This window comes from Clarias gariepinus, chromosome 5 (assembly GCF_024256425.1).
Source record: "Clarias gariepinus isolate MV-2021 ecotype Netherlands chromosome 5, CGAR_prim_01v2, whole genome shotgun sequence".
NCBI lineage: Eukaryota > Metazoa > Chordata > Actinopteri > Siluriformes > Clariidae > Clarias > Clarias gariepinus.
The window spans coordinates 17,075,695-17,097,049 of NC_071104.1; the positions used below are offsets into that span (position 1 = coordinate 17,075,695).

General features: G+C 40.7%; 1 protein-coding gene across 1 annotated transcript in view; it reads left to right on the top strand.

Annotated features, from left to right (window-relative positions):
• Positions 1-225: 225 nt before the first annotated feature.
• The window catches only part of LOC128524029 (NXPE family member 3-like), a 75,908-nt gene continuing 54,778 nt past the window's right edge, over positions 226-21,355 (top strand). The window contains exons 1-2 of the mRNA XM_053496302.1: positions 226-318; positions 1,072-1,838. Of these exons, the coding sequence (XP_053352277.1) occupies positions 226-318; positions 1,072-1,838 (860 nt within the window). The remainder of the gene's footprint in view (positions 319-1,071; positions 1,839-21,355) is intronic.

A 21,355-nucleotide genomic window follows, 5' to 3' on the forward strand; every position in this document is an offset into this window, starting at 1 on the left:
GCACGGACACGAGGCGAGGTCTTACGGGAAAAGGGTAATTTATTTAGGTAAAATGGGGAAGGAAAGTGTTGAAGGAGGAAGAATGGAAAGAATGCGCGACGGTAATAACCATTCCAATTGATAAACTACTGTACAAAACCTCAGTGTATGTGTGTGTGTATTCCGTCCTCTTTTTTTTTTTTTTGCTAAATGGAACTGTTTCCTTTAATTATAGAGATCATAACCATGGATAGACACATGCCAAAGTCATTGATCATCTTTATTCTGCTGGCAGTGGCAGGGTTTGTGCTGCTTGTCCACAACATCATATCTCTGGAGGTAAGTACATCTCTTAAACCACATTTTTTTATTGTGACCTCTCACAGGTACAGTATGAGGGGTATAGGAATGGAGATAATTGTGGTCCATTTCATACTTATTGCTCTTTGGTGTGTGGCACCTCGTGGATCATTCTGCAACAGATTTTTCGATTGTTACTTAATGAATATCAGTAGCTGGGCCTCCGAGTGGCGAGGTGGTCACGAGTTCAAAGCCCGGGTGAGGCTGTAACCTCTCGCAGCCAGATGTTTAGCAAGAGCTGATTGGTTGAGCTCTCTCAGAGGGGAGAGATGAGAGGTACTTAGTGCTCCCACATTAATCATGGCTGTACAGTCAGTCAGGGGCATCTGTGAGCTCAGGCACGCAGAAGGAGCGGATAGCGCTGTATTCCAAGTGTGTTACACCGCCCCCAACGGTGCATGAGCAAGCAGTTCGAAAAGATGTGGTCGGCTGACATCACGTGGTTCAGAGGAAACACGTGATAGTCTTTGGCCCTCCCGACTGAGTGGTAGTAGTAGCCTTAATGTGGGAGCCCCTAGTGACGGGGAAGAATTGGACATGACTAAATTGAGAGAGAATCCAAAAAAAAAAAAGAATAATAGTAGCTTAACTTTTGTGGAATTTTTTTAAATATTAGAGGATCTTATTTATACTTTAAAAAAAGGTTGTTTTTTAAAATTTTGTGAATGCTAATTTATTGTAGGTGCCATCTCAATGTTTTTCATTTATTCAATTTTTATTTTTTTTTTTTAGAATATACCTGGAAATTTAACATTTGCCTTAAACCAAAGTAAAAAGAACATCGAATTACACTTTGAGACAAAAAATTTGTGGCCACCTGAATTAAATGACATATATTGTGCACATTTGAACCAGGAGCCCACTGCAGAAGAAGCAAAAGAAGAGACGTTTCTGCTGAATTCCATTGCATGGCCAGGTCCCTTGGTACAAGGCTTCTCTGTAGAGCTCAGCAGTAACCCTGCCAAGAGTTACTTTCTGATCCACGGGCCACCAAAACAAGCTGTAGGTGGACAGCTTGTGGTTGTTGTCCATGTGCATAACTTCTTGGGCCTGCCTAAGAAATATGGTGGAGATTTTTTGATAGCACGGCTGCATTCACCTAAGCTGGGTGCTGGAGTCGCAGGAAAAGTCTATGATCACCAAGACGGGAACTATACAGTTCTGTTTCCACTGTTGTGGGCTGGAGAAGTACAGGTGCAAATCACCATGGTACACCCGAATGAGGCAGTGGTGGTGCTTCAGAGGCTGCAGAAAGAGAAACCTGACAGAGTGTTTTTTAAAAGCCAATTTCACTCTGGTGATGTTTCACAAACCACAGAGTGTAACCTGTGCCTGCCATTTAACCAAAAGCCACTTTGCAACTACACTGACCCTTTAACTGGTGAGCCATGGTACTGCTATAAGCCTGAAATGCTAGCATGTAACACACGAGTTACTCATTTCATGGGTGGATATAGAAGCAATCTCATTACGAAATATGAACAGCAGTTTTTCAAGAGGTGAGCTGGAATGTGGGCGTTCGAGAAAATTTTTCATTTCCTCTATCTATAAAATTATATATATAGGTTCAACCCCAATACATTAGATTATGGAATACAGCTAATAAAAAGGCAGAATTCAGTGTCTCAGAACATTACAATATTATTTAAGAAATAAAATAATAAATTAATATACAGTGTGTGTGTGTGTGTATTATTATTTTTTTTTTTTAACAAAAAATGTTGGACTACTGAAAGGTATGAACATGTACAACACTAAATACTTGTTTGGGGCTTCCTTTGCATGAATTACTACAGCAATGCAGTGTGGCATAACGGCGATCAGTCTGTTGCCCTGCTTAAGTGTTATGTAAGGGCAGGTTGCTCTGATAGCGCTTCTGAATTGTCAGGTCTGATGTTTCACTTTTCTCCCCTCACAATACTCCTTGGATTCTCTATGGGGTTTAGGACGGGCAAGTTTGCCAGCCAATCCATTGCAGGGATACTGTGGTCTTTAAACCAGGTATTAGTACTTGTAGTAGTGTATGAAGGTGCCAAGTCCTGCTGTAAAATAAAATCATCATCTCAATAAAGCTGGTCAGCAGAGGGAAGCATGAAGTGCTCTAAAACTTCCTGGTAGTCAGCTGCACTAAAATACATTGCGCTCCCAATAAAATACAGTGGACCAACACCAGCAGATGTCAATGGCTCCCAGAACCACCACTGAATGCAAATTTTACACTGGACCCCAAGCAACTTGGACTCTAGAATTTGGGACCTTGATTTCCAAATGGAATGCAAATTTTACTTTCCTCTGAAAAGAGGACTGGCCCACTAAACAACAGTCCAGTACTTTATGTCTTTACCTCTCTAATGTTGTCCCTGGTTTAAGAGTGGCGTGACACAATGAATGCGACTGTTCTTGTCTTTGTACTTGATTTGTCTGTTTAAATTAGAGTATGACAACATGAGTCTCCTATATTTAACCTTTTCACAATATTCTAATTATCTGAGATACTGAATTTTGAGTTTTCATCTGCTACTAGCCATAATCATCAAAATAAAAGAAATACTTGAAATATATCACTTTGTGTGAAAAGTTTCACTTTTAAATTACTGAAATAAATCAAATTGATGCACCTGTATATAATATATAGTAATATAGTTTTACTTTTAATTTATATATACCATTTTTGAGAACTGGGACAGAGCATGTTCATCACATAATATACATAATAACTGATATTTTAATTATAATTTTTAGTGTCCCCACTAGACTTGAAAAAGTCCTTGTCCAGAACAAGAGTTCATATTTTTTTAATTGCTAAAACATTTTATATTGTGTGCTTAGTAAAATAAGTATGTATTAATAAATTAATGGTCATTAAAAATGAATTCATTACATTTTTAACTCCAATTTTAAATTTGTAAAATTTGTGTCTGGAGTTTCTGTCAACACCATCAGACAGTTCTAAAAAATAAATCTTGTGTTCAACTGGAACCCCAAGGACCCCTCTATAAAATGTTTGTTTTATAACTTGTCATTGGCTTAGATTTTTGTAAGTTTGCCAATTTTTTATATTTTAAATATTTGACATTGTTACTGCTGTGGTCACAGCTATAAAATGTCAACACCATATCTCTTAAATTATATAAAATCTTGGGTAATGTTTAGTAAAATTAATGAATTTCAAGCACATTAAATATGTATCTAGGAAATTAAAACTATATGTATCTAGGTAAATCAAACTGGCTCCCATATACATTTCAGACAAATTAATTTAAATTGTGTTTTATAAATGACCTAAAATACTTTTTACACTTTCTTAAGCAAACCATAAGTTTCTGTTTATTTCCAGTTGATATTAATTTATTGTTTTACTTTAAAGCATGATTAATTATTAAAAAGTAACAATTATTTTTCCAGTAGTTTACAATCTGCTGATGTTTACTACTGACATTTATAGTATAGGTAACCTACACCTGTATAATTTTTTTTTAATTTTGCATTAATTAGTTTAGTTTATTGTCATATACATGTTAACACTAGGCCAACAGTACAAGCAAAAGCTTTGGACGGGAAGAGAGAATCAACTTGTATACAGATGTGGCCATTAAGAATGCACGTTTTTTTCCCCAGCGAAATGCAATTCATGCCGTGCCGCGAAATCCCACAAGCAACATTTAGGAATTTAAATATATGTGTTGTGCTTCACTGAATATCCGCCAGATGGTGCATGGACTTTATCTAAAATGAAGAATTGTGTATAATTGGTTGGCCTAAAACAATATTGTTTTCAATGCTGAAGCAAACATGAATTTTATTTTGTTTTACAATAGATCTTTCATAATGAATGTGTGTATATGTGCTTCATATTATTTTTATAATTAAGAAATGAAATGCCCAAAATCATGATTTAAAACTGATAAGTTTCTTAAATAGTCTTTGCAATGTTTTAACAGGGACAAAACAATGAAAGACATGGCAAAGCCTTGGTTAAGTAAATATTCTTATATGAACGCGAAATGCTTCAGGCTTTTATAAAAATAATGTTTTTTTAATGATTGTGTCCAGCATTGAATATATATTTTATCCATTGTTTTGACCACGACTGGAAATAATAGCTGGATTGTGAATTTAACTAAATTAAGCTCTTCTCCGCTGTGCGGAAACCCGCAGCTCATACTTTCACTTTACAAAAGGCAGCATTTTGATCAAAAGGCTGATAAACTATATAAAAAAAAAAATTTATAGAGGCTACTCGCTAGATAAATGCTTTCAACAAGACAGTGTGCTCTGATGTGAGCCATTTATTTAAATTATATTATAACATTTTTGCTGTGTAGTTTATTTTTGTGTGCATAAGAATTGCATTTCAATGAATGTTTCATGGTGCTCCACTCTGCCACTGCCCAAGACAATCTACCAGGTTTGTTTATTCTCCAAAGAAAGCTTAATACAACTGACCCTATAGTAAATAAAAAGAATGGTATCCAACTAGTCTGTGTCACAGGTGCTGTGTGTGGGCTTTGGAAGAGGCATAAGTGATTTATTTGGAAAGTCTTTAATAAGGAAACCAAGACAAAAACAAACAAAGTATAAACAAGGAATTTGAAAGAACTAACTATAAATTTATGATGACCCAAAACAGCAGTACTTTATTAGATTAGCAATCAGGAACTAAGGTTATCAGCATGACGCAGAAACACTTGTCTAGACACAAATCAGAACAGCTAGTTAACAAAACAGCAGAAATAATTACAGAGCTAACTGGTTAACAGAATAACAGCTGAATAACAGGAAGAATCACGGAGCCAATAGATATACAGACAGTGGAACAAACACAATATCATAACTAAACTGAACAGACTATAATCAGAAACAAAAAACATGAAACTAAAACAAAACATGGAGCATAACAGTAACTTAACTGAATAGATCAGGAACTATGAAAACCGGCATGACGCAGTCAGACACAGAGGAAGGCACAATCACCATTTAACTTAAACAGCACTTTAACAAAACAGATGCACGACCAAAATCAACTAAACACAGGATTATTTATAATGGAACTAATGATCTACCTCGGTTTAGGTGTGCATTCTCGTCACCTGACCGAGGTGCATTTTCGGAACTGGAGTCCAGAACCAAAACTACGAAAAAAACTCAACAGAGGAGACTCCAGGCGCATGCCACCCTCTAGGGGTTATCCCTGACATCAATCCCCCAAAAGGCGCTACACTAGAGCGCCAACAGAGGCCCCGGACACCCTCTGCAAGGTCCTAGGTCTGTCCTCCACTGGGCAGTGTGAGCGAGACAGGGTTACCGCTGAAGCTGGGCGGCAGAGCAGGCACTGGGTGGATGAAGTCAGCGGGTGGAGCGAGCACTGGATTGCCGCCAAAGCGGGGCGGCGGAGCAAGGAGTACTGAACTGGGTCATTGCTGAAGCCGGGCGGCGGAGGAAGGAGCAGGACATTGTCAAAGCAAGGCAGAGACGGAGCTGGTTTATGCCTTTCGGTGCTCTCTGGCTAGGATGGCCATCAACTGGGCTCTCTGGCTTGGCCCTCCTCTGAGGCTAACTGGAGATTCTGGGCCCGTCTCTGAGGCTGACTGGAGATTCTGGGCCTGCCTCACGGGCCTGTCCACACGGAGACGCGTTTCGCTGTATACGTATAAATTTTTTATCGTATTGGCATTTCGTCCACACGGATCCGACGTTTCAGGAGACTGAAACCGCTATTTTTTGAAACCGGGTCCCAAAGTGGATAAATCTGAAAACGACACCCATGCGGTTTCGTGTGTACAGCCAATCCGTATATATTTTGTGAAACGATGATGTCATCACATCACGTGTCGGCTGCGTCACACGTAACAGCAACAAAAATAATGGCGGACTACATGATTGTGTTCGGGTTGCTACAAAGCCTACTAGCTTTATTACAGCAAAATCTATTGTTTCTATACAACTGTTATGAGCAACAAGCGATAATGGACAACACCATCTTGGTTCTTATACAGTGCGAAGGTTATGCGCATGCTCAAAGTCTTCTTCTCCGTGTATAGTGTATCTCTATGGCAGAATTACAGCGCCCCATACTGGTCTGGCATATATACTACACCGTTTTCAGTGGTTTCGTGTTTACGCAATTTTTTTTTAAAAGGAGGGAAAAAAATTATTGGATAGGGAACGCACCGGCTTTGTGTGGACTAACCCTAAGGCTGACTGGAGATTCTGGGCCCGCCTCTGAGGCTGACTGGAGATTGATTGGGCATCTCCAGTCTGACTTGGCGTTCTCTGCATCTGTCAAGCTGGGCGAGTTGGTCCTGGAACAATGCACCCATGTCAAGCAGGGTTTGCATGCTGGATGAGCTCACCAGCTAGCTGTTGGAGCACTAGCCTTCGCTGTTGATGCTCCTCGCTTTCCACCCTCTGATGACACTCCGACTGGGGTTTCTCCTTACCCCTGGCTCTGTTGTCCTAAGTCCTTGGGGGCATGTCCCGAATAGCCAGCTACGACCCTTTTCAGTCCAGCTGCCAAAACATTTCAGTCCACCAAACATGCCACAGTTTCAGGAGAGGGCTTTGGAGGAGGCATAAGCACAGAGGTGATTTCTTTGTAAAGTCTTTAATGAAGAAACCAACACAGAAACAAACAAAATATAAAAAAGGACTTTGAAAGAACTGACTATGAACTTATAACAAACCCAAAACAGCAGTACTTCATTAGATTAGCAATCGGGAATGAAGGTTATCAGCATGTTGCAGGAACACGTGTCTAGACACAAAACAGAACAGCTAGTTAACAAAACAGCAGAAATAATCACGGAGCTAACAGGTCAGCTGAATAACAGGAAGAATCACAGAGCTAATAGATGTACAAACAGCAGAACAAACACAACATCATAACTAAACTGAACAGACTATTTTTTAAAACAAAAAGAACATGAACCTATAACAAAACAAAACATGGAGCATAACATTAAGGCAGTTAAGCGACTTAACTGAATAGATCAGGAACTATGAAAACCGAAATGACGCAAACAGACACTGAGAAAAGCACAACACGCATTTAACTTAAACAGCACTTTACCAGAACAGACGCACGACCACGATCAACTAAACACAGGACTATTTATAATGGAACTAATGAGCTACCTCGGTTCAGGTGCGCGTTCTCATCACCTGACCGAGGTGCATGCTGGAAGTGTCTGGACCCCAGAGTTCTGTAGGATGTGCGCACAATAATCAAAGAGGTCTAGACCTGATTGTAGGATGCTGACTCTAATACTCGTGAGCCTAGAGTAGCATGGACATCCAAACTATAAAATCTGATAGATGTGTGCGGACAGGACCAACCTACCGCATCACACACACCTGCTGCAAAGGGATACTTTGCAAAACCCTTGGTTGAATGAGCTCTAATTCCTAGAGATGAAGTGTGACCACGCACCTCATAGGCTAGGACAATAGCATCCCTCACAACCATGGGGGAGCTGCCCCCTTGGTTGTGGTCCCCCCGTGACCTAAAAGGAGCTGCTCCGATTTGCACCACTGACTTGTGCAGTGGACATAGATCTGTAGAGCACGTACTGAACACAGTAAGTGGAATCTTTCCTGCTTTTCCTGAGCAGTAACTGGCGGAGGACAGAAGGCTTCGAGAACAACTGGGTGCATGGTCGAGAATGGAACTTTCGGAAGATAATTCGGGTGATGATGCAGAATAGCTTTGACCAGTGTCAAAGTGTCATGTCTAGGCAGGTTGACGACAAATTCCAATTTTTAATGGCTATTAGAGAAACCATCTTAAGGGTCAGAACCCCAACAGGCGCTGTCTCTAGAGGTTCGAAAAGGGGTCTCAGCCAAACCTTCAAGCACAATAGCTAGGTCCCATGAAGGGACTGTTGTTCTAGTGGGCGGCCCCAACCGTTTAGCTCCACGAATAAAGCGGGCAACTTACGGGGGCTTTCCCACAGAAACCCCATCAATCAGAGCATGGTAAGCCGCCCTGGCGGCTACATATGTTCTGAGAGTGCTAGGACATATGCCTATGTTTCTCCTGCAGAAACTCCAGCACTGAAACAATCTGGCAGTGGACTAGGTCTATATGGTTTGCCATACACCAATTTTCCCAACCATTCCATCTGAGGGCATAGGTTCTTCTAGTAGAGGGAGCCTAACACAAAGAAAAGTTTCTATTATGTTGGCTAGAAGACCAGCATGTCTTAATTGGGCCCCCTCAGGGGCCAAACGTGAAGGTTTCCGAGCTCAGGCCGGGGAAGAAACATTGTTCCCTACGTCTGAGGCAGAAGATCCCTCCTAACTAGAATTGCTCATGATGAGCTGTTAAGGAAGGATATTAGATCTGAGAACCATATTCTGGTTGGCCAATGAAGTGCTATCAATAAGAGGTGACATCCCTGTTGACGGACCTTTGCTAGGACTCTGGGGAGCAGAGGTATCGGAGAATTCAGTGAGTAGTAAAGGGGCCATTGTGTCATGACCTGCGAAACAAAGACGTCCACCTCTGCTACCTAAAATCTCTACCAGATTTTAATGACTACTTTGGGGTGGGGTTTCCATTCCCTGTGTGTCACAGCTTGTTTGGACAGCAAGTCTGCTCCCATATTCATATGCACCGGAATGTAAATCGCCCCTAGGGCCAAGAACTTGTTCTGTGCCCAAAGCAGAATCTGCTGTGCTAGCTTGTTCAAGCAGCACAAACGCAATCCGGCCTGGCGATTTATGTAAGAGACTACCGTAGTGTTGTCCACCCGCACTAGGACATGGTAGCCTCTCCACTGCTGGAGGAAGTATTTCAGGGCCAGAAATAGAGCCATCATTTGAGGCAATTGATGTGCCATGCGAGAAGATGACCTCTTTAGATCACTTGGGCTGGATGGCTATCTAAGGCCGCACCCCAACCCATAAGGAAAGCGTCTGTCATTAGCATCTTGCAATGACAACGCGGACCTTGTGTATATATTTCAGATTATGGATGCCCTGGAACCGTATAGGAACCAAAGCTGCATCCGTATCTTCTGTATATGTGCGGGTTGCTAGGCCAGATGGAAGGACCTGATACAGGTAAGCTTTGCCCTCGAAAAATAAACTTAGGAACCACCTGTGTTGTGGCATTATTTCTATATAAAATATGCGTCCTTCAGGTCGATTGTCACAAACCAATCTTCTGATTGGATTTGTGAAACAATTGTCTTGACCATCAACATTTTGAAACATTTAGATAGCGGTTCCACCCGTGCGGATTTAGAATTGAACGCAACCCCCCCATTTTTTCTTGGGAACCAAGGGGGGTGGTGTTAGGAGTTTGGTATCCTGAAACATGGCAGGAGGCAACCAAACACCTAACATTTTGCTGAAGACCACTATTTCCTGAATCACCAGTTGTGGCGGAGATTGGGCAATGGCCTCCTGAGGGTGCCAGGTAGGAGTTGTTATTCTCTGTTGGAATACTACCTCTTTTTGTGCTTCACGCCTCAAAGGAACTGGACCTGGTCGGGACCGGGTGGCCGACGGCCTCAACTTTTGAGCATGGCGGGGAAGAAACCACACAAACGCTTCCTTGTAGCGTTTTGCCTCCCGAAATCAAACTCCGCGGGAACCATGGCAGCCATACAGTGGGAGCCACGTCAAACAGCCGCTTGGAGCATGATAGGTCCATGACAGGACCGTGACAGGACCATGATCGATCCGTGCACGGAATGTGATCCCCCGCGATGACGTAGTTAACGATGCCCCACCCCATAAACGCCCCCATGCGCTTTCTAAAAAGATGGTTGCAATGCTGTATAATTCCGCCAGATGGAGCATTGACTGCTTCAGTTAACTGCAGTGTCCAAGCAGCCGGTTACTATATTAAATATATATATATCATAACTTACGTCAACATAGTTTCATAAATAGATGATGTGGTAAAAAAGAGGGATAAAAAACGATTCATAAAACAGATTTAAATCACTCAATACACAATCCATGATGCTTATGCTATTTTAATTAATGAGTAAATCAATTAATAAAACTACTTATTGCAATATTTTTCACGGCATCCTTAATAATACTTAAAGACGGTAAAATCTGTAATTTATCTATACCAGTCGTTATAGGTACGAAATACAAATGCGGGCTATGTACAGTATTTTACATTACGGTGTTTTAATCTATTTCCGTTTAATAGACTGGTAGATCATATTTTACTGCAAAGTAAAGCTTGAAATTTAACTTCTGCTTGAGTTTGTTTTCGTTATATTTTTGATGTTTTCGCTGATGTTTTTTTCGCTGATAGTCAAAAATTGGCATAACAAATCGATTAATGGCGCATAATATCTGGAACAAATATCTGTTCATACGGATCAGTATGTCTTTAACCAGCATAACGTTCCCCCACCAAAGATCTGATGGGACATTAATCACTTATCACTACGGTGAATAGATGCGGCAGCAGTGACAGACTAAATCCCCATAAACATTCACACTTGAACACAATACTAACAGAACTAAACAGGTCCAGAGGGTCAGCGCCTGTTATCAGGACAGGGATCACCTACAGGATACTACTGTAATTTTTACTGCTTATATATTTTTGCCATAGTTTCATTTGGTTTTACGCGATTTCATGTTTTACTTGTTCGTGTGTGTACGTGTGTGTGTGTGAGAGAGAGAGAGAGAGAGCGTGCGTGAGAGAGGGCTTATATGACCAAGGCTACCCTGAAACGTTAATTCGAACATTTAAAAAAATATATATATTTATATATATATATATATATAAGATCGACTATTATTGTCAGGGTCAAGTTTACGGGGCTTCTCAGTCTTTCGTTAATTTTACTACTGACTCGAAACCAATGCGGCTTATTAAAGATGCACTGTTTTATTGGACATGGCTGTTTTGTAATGTTCTGCAAAATAAACACTGTCTACGGTTCGAATATACTGTGAACGTCTCAAAGTCACGTCTCTAGATCCTTCTGCAGTAATGTTATCGTGGTGTAAATTATTAACGTATCAATGTATTTCACTTGCAGACAAAATAGACCATGTCTAGTAACGAAAGTAATGAATTTGTCACTACTCTTCTCTCACGCAGCATGGCTAAAAAGATAAGAAAAGTTACACCAATCCTGCCATGATGCTACCCTGTCCCAACACTGGCTGGGGAGATGAACTCATACCAAAACTCCAAAACTTACTATTATTTCATGAGATAAAATTAAGCTAGGATGAAGAAAACAAAAATTAACTCCCCTCTGTGTAATATCTAAGTAGAGTGTAACTGGAGCAGCCACAAAATGCCCCCCGTCCATAACTCTGATTAGGAAAAGCTCACGAACACCAAACCTGCAGCACTTTGGTGTAATTTTTATTATCTTTTTAGCCGTGCTGCATAAGAGAAGAGTAGTGACAAATTCGTTAATTTTAATAACGTGATGTTTGATTGGATGTTATATCATTTCCAAGTTTGATAGTGTCGATTTTAGAGTGCATTATACGTGCGATGCGAGAAGGAAATAAATAAACACGTAGCAATGCAAAGAGGACAGAGCTGCGAAATATTTAAGCAATATAAATATAAATTCAACAAAGTGTGATCATAATGGTTGTTGTTGCTGCTGTTTAGGTAATTGGTTCCATCGTGTTACTGAACGCAACTGTGTTCACAAAACCGAGCGGAGGGAAAGAAAAAACACTCGCTAACGCGTTTGAATGAAAAGGGGCGGCGGCTTTTCTTTGAAGATAGCGATTGCGTAATGGGGGGCAATCCGTGCCGGGGGGTTGGGGTTTAGGGCATAACACACCTCTGAACGTCTTTTGTCTTGTAAATGATTATCTTCGTTCACCTTCCAATCCCCCACAGCGCACACACTCTCCACACTGTTGCTATGTCTGTTGGGGCACTTGGTTATACACAGCACCTTAATGTATGAAACACTTACTTCCTGGTTTGTTTTATTTTAAATATTGCTTATTACCTTTTCCCGCAAAATAAACATTAAACATAAACAACATGTTATCATTGTGTAAATTATTAACATAATGGTGTCTTTTAATTAAGGACAAAAACAGACCCTGCGCTTGTGTTTAGGACTGATGCTGAACAGCTGTGTTCATAGGTTTAATCAACGATTTACAAGACAACAGTTAAAGCGTTTGTGGATGAGAGGTGTGTGTGTGCGCGCGCTCCGGCATTTCTCCGTTGCTTTAACACAAACATTTGGGCAGAGACAAGTAAGTCTGAAGTACCCCTCCCCCCGCCAAACACACACACACACACACACACACACACACACAGAGAGAGAGAGCAATTAGCACCATGTCACAGTCAGTATTCTCCACTGAGGTTTCTTACCTTCCACTCCTTCTAAGTTTGTCTTTGCTCTTTTAATGGAGTTCTTAAAAAAACCCAAAACTTTTATACTGAGAAAAAATTATTATGGGTCACATAGTCACAAACTAGCACAGATACATATGATCAAGTGTTTAACTGTTGTTTTAATTTGTTTCTATAACCAGTAATAATAATAATAATAATTATTATTATTATTATTATTAGCCTAACTCTTTGACTATTTAAAACAACGTCGGGTCCCATTTTTGCACATTGAAGTTGTTGGTTTTAATAAATGCATTTTTAAATACACAAACAATCCCCCAACAATTAAAACACGCACACATGACTTTAAAAATAAAATTTATTCTTCCAAAACTAGTCAAAGGTAAAACAATAATTTGTATAAAACAGGTAAAAACATGTTAAATTTTTGCTTAAAGGTCATTAAAATACCCGGATAACACCAGCTGCTTATCAGTCTCTATCTGGTTCTTTTATATTAAAATATCATTAAAAATATATATATATATATATATATATATATATTAAAGATGGAACTGTTTAATTCTTTGTTTTTCCCCTAAAGTATCAGACGTTTTGCAATTCTATGTTCAGAACATACAGTAGACCTGACCAAACATCATTCTAAAGCTGTTGCACTGTGACGTCATCCCTCCTACAGCTCCCTCAACAGCTTGTTCAGGCTCCTCCAGTAGCTCCAAAAGGCCAACTGTCATCCGTCTGACCCCCCAGTCCTCCACGGCGGAGCTCTGCTTAAAGACAACAGGAGAATTTAGTAAAGACAAAGATAAATAAACGTTACAGAATATCTAGTTGTAATAAATATAAAAGATATTAGTAAACCTACACCACAGAGTGGGTGAAATACTGTTTTGGGGAATTCTGGAATGTAAATAAACTGGGATAACTTTAACCATTGAACTTTGTTAGTGTTAACCCCGGTCTGTCTTTATTATCGTCTGCATTAAATTAAAATGCGCTTTTCATACAAATAAGTTAGGCGATATAACACTCGTATATATTAGTTCATCTCTGAAGCCAAACTATAACTTACCCAGTACTGAAGCCCCCCACACCTCCTCACACACCTCCCCACACACACACCTCCCCCTCCTCACACTCCTTAACTGATAAACACTTCAGAGTTTTTATCCATCTCGGTAACTAAGCGCTCGCGCTATTGCGCAAAGTCACGGCCAAACTGAGAAAAATATATAAACCGGGTTATGAGCGTTTAGCTCGCGAGCTCCTGTACATCTATCCTCAGCTTGTGTCCTTCATGAACTGCATCACATTATATTCACAGATATAACCTGCAGATTAACTCTTACCCAAAGAATAAATAAATGCTGAATTTATCCAGACAGCACGCGGTCAGATTCTAAAGGCATTTTTATAGAGCACAAACACTCTTCATCCGGTAGTGCAGCTTTTGTAATAGGGACATTAAGAGTATTTTCGAAGCTTTAGTGTCTTTTTAGTTGAAGAGGAGTGACATTGTGAGTTTGTGACACTGACAGTAAGCTGTAATGTTAACTCCAGACCTGGTAAACAGATCATTAAGTTATATAAAGTTACATCTGACCGCTGCTGGTGCTGCCAGTGATTTTCAAAATGGCCGATAAAAAAACTAAACTGGGAAATAAACTTTAAACTAATCCCAAACAAATTTTATAAATTAAAACACCACTTACCGCGAATAGTCCATTAAGCCGCCATCTTCATCTCTAGTGCAGTTTGGCAGCGTCAGTTCGGCGGGGGTGGGAGCGGGTTGTTAAAATCACGTGATTGCAACTCAGCGCAGCTAAATTGCTGGCTTGTGTTAACGTGTCCTTGAGAACGAAGCGCCATCTAGTGGTGGAACCAGGTAAATGCATAAATAGGGCTTGAATGGGCGTGTTTACTGTGAAATCTTGACACGCCTTTCTCGAAGAAAAAGGAGGGGGGATTACGGCGTGCATAGGGCAGCCGTACGCCATTTGTACGCAATTCACACGGCCGCGGCTATTTGGCGTGGCTCCATCTGTAGAACGGCCAAAGGCACAGGCTGTCTGCTTGTTGGCACGGAGAGACAAATCCGTGGCTCGGTGCAGCTCTGCGTCGATGGACCCACCAGTGCTCAAGTTCTTCAGCAGGACAGCCTGGTATGCCTACAAAATGCCATGGTGAGCAGGGCAGCACCAGCCTGACCCACTGCTTGAAAAACCTTTTCCACCAGCGAAGATGTTAGTCTACATGGCTTGGTGGGAGAGTGGGCTTTTTTAATTTTATTTACTTTAATTTATTTATTTGTTTATTTTAATTTTATTTTTTTTAAGATGTGAGGAAAGAGATAGCTTGCAAGCGTGTTTCCAATTTGGGTCATCATCATATAGCCCCGTGCCTTTGCATCAATGATAGTCGATGTTGAAGGCACAAAGACACGGGAGGAATAAGGTTTATTCCAAGACCAAGTCATCTCGTCATAGAGGTCGCCAAAGAAGGGGAGAGACCTTCAGAGAGGTCCCTTCACCCAGCCACCCGACATAAACCTGTCGTCTAGCTTTGAGAGTTTGGAGGTCTCTTGCTCCTGTCTTGGCCAGTCGAAGTGTAGGCGTTTAACCGCCTTAGTTATCACCTCAAATAACTCCTGGTATGCTCGTTCATCACGAGAGGACCATTCTGAGGTGGCAATTTTCATCTCAGCGAAAGCAAGAAAAGAGGTCTCTTCCGCCAGATCAGAAAAAGCACAAGCGCTGTACGTGCATGTTATTCACAAGTTCTGATGCGAATCTTTCTCGTTACACATGGTTACTCACGACTCCAGACGTCTGTTGATTTCTTTGTCTCTTGTTTTAATTTCAACATCAAAGTACAACAGTTGTTACAGTTTCTTACATAAATCCACTGTAGTCACGACAAGTGTTGCTGTGTTCTGTAGCTTGTGTTCTCCATATCTTTCCATATTCTTCCGTGTCTTAACAACAACTGAACAACTAACATGTGTGATAAACATGCAGCTACACAACTGTGGGATGATGTCACAGAACAACTTATAAAATGATGTCACAATACAACTTACGAGTATAATACTAAATGCTTAAACTGATAAACTTAATGGAGTTAATGTAAAATGCTTAACTAACAGACTTAATGCTTAATGCTTAACCAATAATTATGAAATGAAATAAACACAACAACAAATCACAAGAATGAAATATGGCCCTTACATTTCCAGCCCCTTTGACAGGCAGGGAGACTGACAATTACACACATTTTTTTATTTATTATTTTTTTTACAATAGGGCCACTTTTTTTTAACATTTTAAACCTTTTTGTTTACGGTTTAACTTAAGGTATTCATATCGTTGCGTACCAAATGAAAGGAACATAACTACTTATAAGATAATTAACAGTCCATTTCATATATGAGGCGCAGCTTATCAATGGGTCTTTCCAGTGTTCTGGTTTTAGTTTTGACCAGCACATGTCTCACAAGTCCTTTTTTATCAAGGAACACTTTCGTGATCCATCCGACGACCCATGAATTTCTTGAAGAAGACTCATCAATTATTAGAACTACGTCTCCAATCGAGAGGTTTTTCTCACTTGAGACCATTTTTGGCGCTCCTGAAACAAGGGCAAGTATTCACGCACCCATCGCTTCCAGAATAAGTCAGCAAGGTATTGAATTTGCTTCCACTTGCGACGTGCATAAATGTCCTCTTTTTTGAAAAGCCCAGGAGGCAAGTTAGGCTGTTTTTTCATCAGCAGCAGGTGGTTAGCTGTCAGGGGCTTCAGGTCTGTGGGATCATCCGTAGCAGTGGTAAGGGGACGGTCATTCATTATTGCTTCTACCTTACACAGGAATGTATGCAAGCTCTCATCGTTTAGTGTTTGTTCTTTTAATAAGGAACTCAGGATCTTTCTGACTGATCTTATTTGCCTTTCCCATATTCCACGAAATGAGACCCAGCAGGAGGATTGAATATCCATTGTATCCCATTTTGCATGAGTCAATTTTTGACTGATTCCACTCTTGGATAGCTTTGCGCAATTCAATCTCAGCACCTATAAAGTTTGTTCTACACTCAACAAAAATATAAACGCAACACCTTTGTTTCTGCTCCGATTTTTTTATGAGATGGACTTGAAGATCTAAAATTCATTCCAGATATAAGATATTACCATTTCTCTCAAACATTGTTCACAAGTCAGTCTAAATGTGTGATTGTGAGCACTTCTGCTTTGCTGAGATAATCCATCCCACCTCACAGGTGTGCCATATCGATCTGCTGGATCGAGTGGCCCATGGTGGTGGTGGGGTTATGGTATGGGCAGGCATCTGTTATGGACGAAGAACACAGGTACATTTTATTGATGGCATTTTGAATGCACAGAGATACCGTGATGAGATCCTGAGGCCCATTGTTGTGCTATACATCCATGAACATCACCTCATGTTTCAGCAAGATAATGCACGGCCCCATGTTGCAAGGGTCTGTACACAGTTCTTGGAAGCTGAAAATGTCCCAGTTCTTGCATGGCCAGCATACTCACCGGACATGTCACCTGTTGAGTATGTTTGGGATGTGCTTGACCGGCGTATACGACAGCGTCTACCAGTTCCCACTAATATCCAACAACTTCGCACAGCCATTGAAGAGGAGTGGACCAACATTCCACAGGCCACAATTAACAATCTGATAAACTCTATGCGAAGAAGATGTGTTGCACTGCATGAGGCAAATGGTGGTCACACCGGATACTGACCGAGTCCTCAGACCCCCAATAAAGCAAAAAACTGCACATTCCAGGGTGGCCTTTTATTGTGGGCAGTATAAGGTACACCTGTGCACTACTCATGATGTCAGATCAGCATCTTGATGTGGCACACCTGTGAGGTGGGATGGATTATCTCAGCAAAGCAGAAGTGCTCACTATCACACATTTAGACTGATTTGCGAACAATGTTTGATAGAAATGGTAATATTGTGTATCTGGAATGAATTTTAGATCTTTAAGTCCATCTCATGAAAAATCGGAGCAGAAACAAAGGTGTTGCGTTTATATAGGGGTTATACAGGGGTAGCTCAATGGTTAAGGTATTGGACTATGGTTCGGAAGATCCCAGGTTCAAACCCCACAACCACCAAGTTGCCACTGTTGGGCCCTTGAGCAAGGCCCTTAACCCTCAATTGCCCAGATGTATAATGGGATAAAAATGTAAGTCGCTCTGGATAAGAGCGTCTGCCAAATGCCTAAATGTAAATGTAAATAAAGCGTCGAATAGCATTTAAGCATGGGTCTGTATCTAGAGACTGCGCAACCTCAATGTGCATAGCTCTTGTTGTCAGACAAGTAAACAATACGCAATATCTTTTAACATTACTTCTACCTTGTTTGACCTCGAAGGGTCCAAAATAGTCTACCACTACGTTAGTGAACGGTGGGTGATCTGGTGTTATTCTATCACGTGGCAGTTCTGACATTTTTTGTTCACTAGTCTTTGCTCTGATCTTTCTACATGTCACACAACTGGAAAGAAACTTTCTGACAAGGGAATTAGCAGTCGGAATCCAATGTTACTGCTGCAATTTTGAAAGCATATAATTCCTTCCACAATGTCCGACCTGTTCGTAAATGTCTCTTAAAGGTCCTACACATCCCGTTTTTCATTAAATGTTAATATGATCTTTAGGGTCCTAATGAAAAGTTTGTATTATATGTTAATTAAAATTTCAAAAGGATTGTGTAAAAAAAACACTACTTTTACCTGGTAAAAACTAGCTCTGTTCTCAGCAACCTGTTTCAGTACATGCTAATTTTAGATGCTCATGACCTCTGCTGAGCCCCCCCGGGACAGGTGTGCCACATCAACGCAGTGCTTTGTGGGTAATGCAGTCCAAACTGAAAAAAACGCTGAAATATAGAGCCTGAGCCTGTTTTCTACAGTCGTTTTTGGTTTGATTTAAGTACGAAACCTACGCGGAAGTTTGTAATATCGCCTGACAATGCAGAAATTAAAAGAATGGACATGCATCGACTCGATTTGTCTTTCTCATCACTGCATGGGCATGAAATAACGGGCTGTTACGCTGCCGTGAGCAACAACAACATAAAGCGGAGAAGCTTACTGAGAGAGATACGGACGCGATGTGTTTACTGATGTGTTTACATGACTTCTTAATCTTCGACAGACATCGTTATAAACCATCTAACGTAACAAAGGTAAGCATAATATAGTTTTTTGACTACCCACACAGTTTGCAACTAGACAATCACCTTAATGCATTGTTTATTATAAACGGGCGATTAGGGATTATATAGAGACGGATGTACATAGAGAAGAAGCCATAACCATGTTCTTTGAGAGTATAAGTTAACTTACACTCCGCATTCATCGTGATTATTAGAAAAGGCGATCTGCAAAGATTCATAGGAAAACGAATTACAACCACCGAGCCTGGTGAAGATGAAGCAGGAACACGAAGCGTTAGTACAGATCCATTTTTTAGGAGCAGCTTCCTAGTAAAACCTGCTTTTTATTGACCCGCGTTTATAAAGCAGTCTGGTGAAAAATGATTATCGCAAACATGAACGCATTTAGGTAAATCGGCAGGGACGTTAGCTTCAAAAACTAAATTCAGCCACTGCGTCCTCAGTGGCTCAGATACCTAACCCTAGGTAGGTACCCTAGGTCACTAACCCTAGGTAGTGAATGACAACTGCTGTGTTCGCTATTACACCCAACAACTGTACACAACACTCGCTTAGGCGCCATTTTGCTCCAGCGGCGAAAAACAATGGCCGACAGCTTCTTCTCACTCGGGGCGGGTCTTTGCTAAAACACCAGTGTCAATCAACTAGTGTAGGAGCGGCCTCTTGTGGTGTGGCGTCACATCGACAGGCATTTGTAATTGGCCTGATTTCAGAAGGGGCATGTTATTGTAATAAATGAAAAGAAAACCACTGGGCGCCTCTTTATCATCGTAGAGTGGTTGTGTACGCACTCTCCTAACACACAGTTCAGTCCAAACAGCTTAAAAAAGTGCATGTAGGCCTGTATGACACCTTTAAGATTAAGGTTGTGATGTGAGTCTTTAGGTAAAATGACTGGATGTTTTACGTGCTCGGGCATTACAGACTTACTGAGATGTCCTCCAACTCTTAGCACTCCATCCTGCAGTACTGGGTCTAGTTTGGAGAGACAACTATTCTCTTTTACGGATACATTACCCTTTTGAAACATGGAAATTTCATCTTTGAATTTTTGGTTTTGTAGGTACTTAATAATTTCGTTTTCTGCTCTTGTTAAATCCTGAATTGTCAGAGGCCTGTGGTTTTCTGTTATTGAGTTATTTACCTGTCCCTTAATCCTTTTTGCTCTTTGTTTAAGCATGTCCTTAACACAAATAATCCAGGCAACGGATCTTTTCAACTTGTACCAGTCAGAGTAATAGTTAATCAATTTAATCACGGCATCTGTGCTCTCTGTAATCTTTGCGAGATTCACTGAAGCTAAATGTTTAATCTTAGACAAGACATTTGTACTGTCGGTCCAAAACATAGAGTCTAGCAGTTCTATTTCCAGTTGACCTTTCAACATTTTGTCGCTGCTCACAGCAACCACTGCCGCTGTCAATTCCATTCGGGGGATAGTGGTTTGTTTCAAGGGCGCTACGCGAGAATTCCCCATCATAAATGCACAGTGTGTGAGTCCATCAGCATTTACCCACTTAAGGTATGAGACAACTCCATATCCCATCTCACTTGCATTTGAAAAGTGGTGAAGTTGTGCTGTAGTTGTAACTCCAAAGTCAACTTGTTTTACGCATCTTACTACACTAAACCCAGACAATTGATGCAACTCTTGTAGCCAGGTCTTCCATCTTTTTAAAAACTGTTCGGGAATGTCATCATCCCAAGCAAGTCTTTCTTTACATTCAAATTTAAATTCAAATTTTTATTTGTCACATACACAGTCATACACAGTACGAAATGTAGTGAAATGCTTACACGACCGCCAGTGACCTTAAAAAGAGAATTAAAGCTTATAATAGTGATACATATGAATAAAAGAAATACGATAGAAAATTTTAATTAAAAAATAAAATAAATAAAATTTAACTAGGAAAAATAGAACTAAAAATAGAAACTGAAAATAGAAATGTACTGTACAAATAGAAATATAATGGTGTGCAAATATGCATAGAAAAAGTGACTTTGTGTCACATCTGTGCCACCACAGTCCGGGGGAGTGAGATCCGGTTCCCCGGATTATTGAGCCGAAGCTTTATCTCCCCCTAGTGTGTCTACGTTGGTATGTCTTCACTTAATCACAAATCATGTACACCTGTGTCTCTCCCCTGTGTGTCCTTATTTAAACCAGCCGAACCCGTAGTGTCTTGTCCGTTCACTGTTGTTCACATGTTTGTTTTCTACGTGCTGCTCACACCTCACCGCCCTCTCCTATCTCCTCCTCAGGAATAAGCCGAGTCTGCAGGAACGGGGTAAGGCCGGTAGTGAACTGGCAGCCAGGCCAAGGTCACGGTTAAGTCGCCAGCCAAGCGCAGCGCAGGACCCGTGTGACAGTGTTGTTAATTTATAGTAGTGTTTTGTGCCCGCCTGCAGACCCAGCCTGAGGAGGCTGTCTTTTGTTCGTTTATGTTTTATGTTTATTTTGGTTTGTTT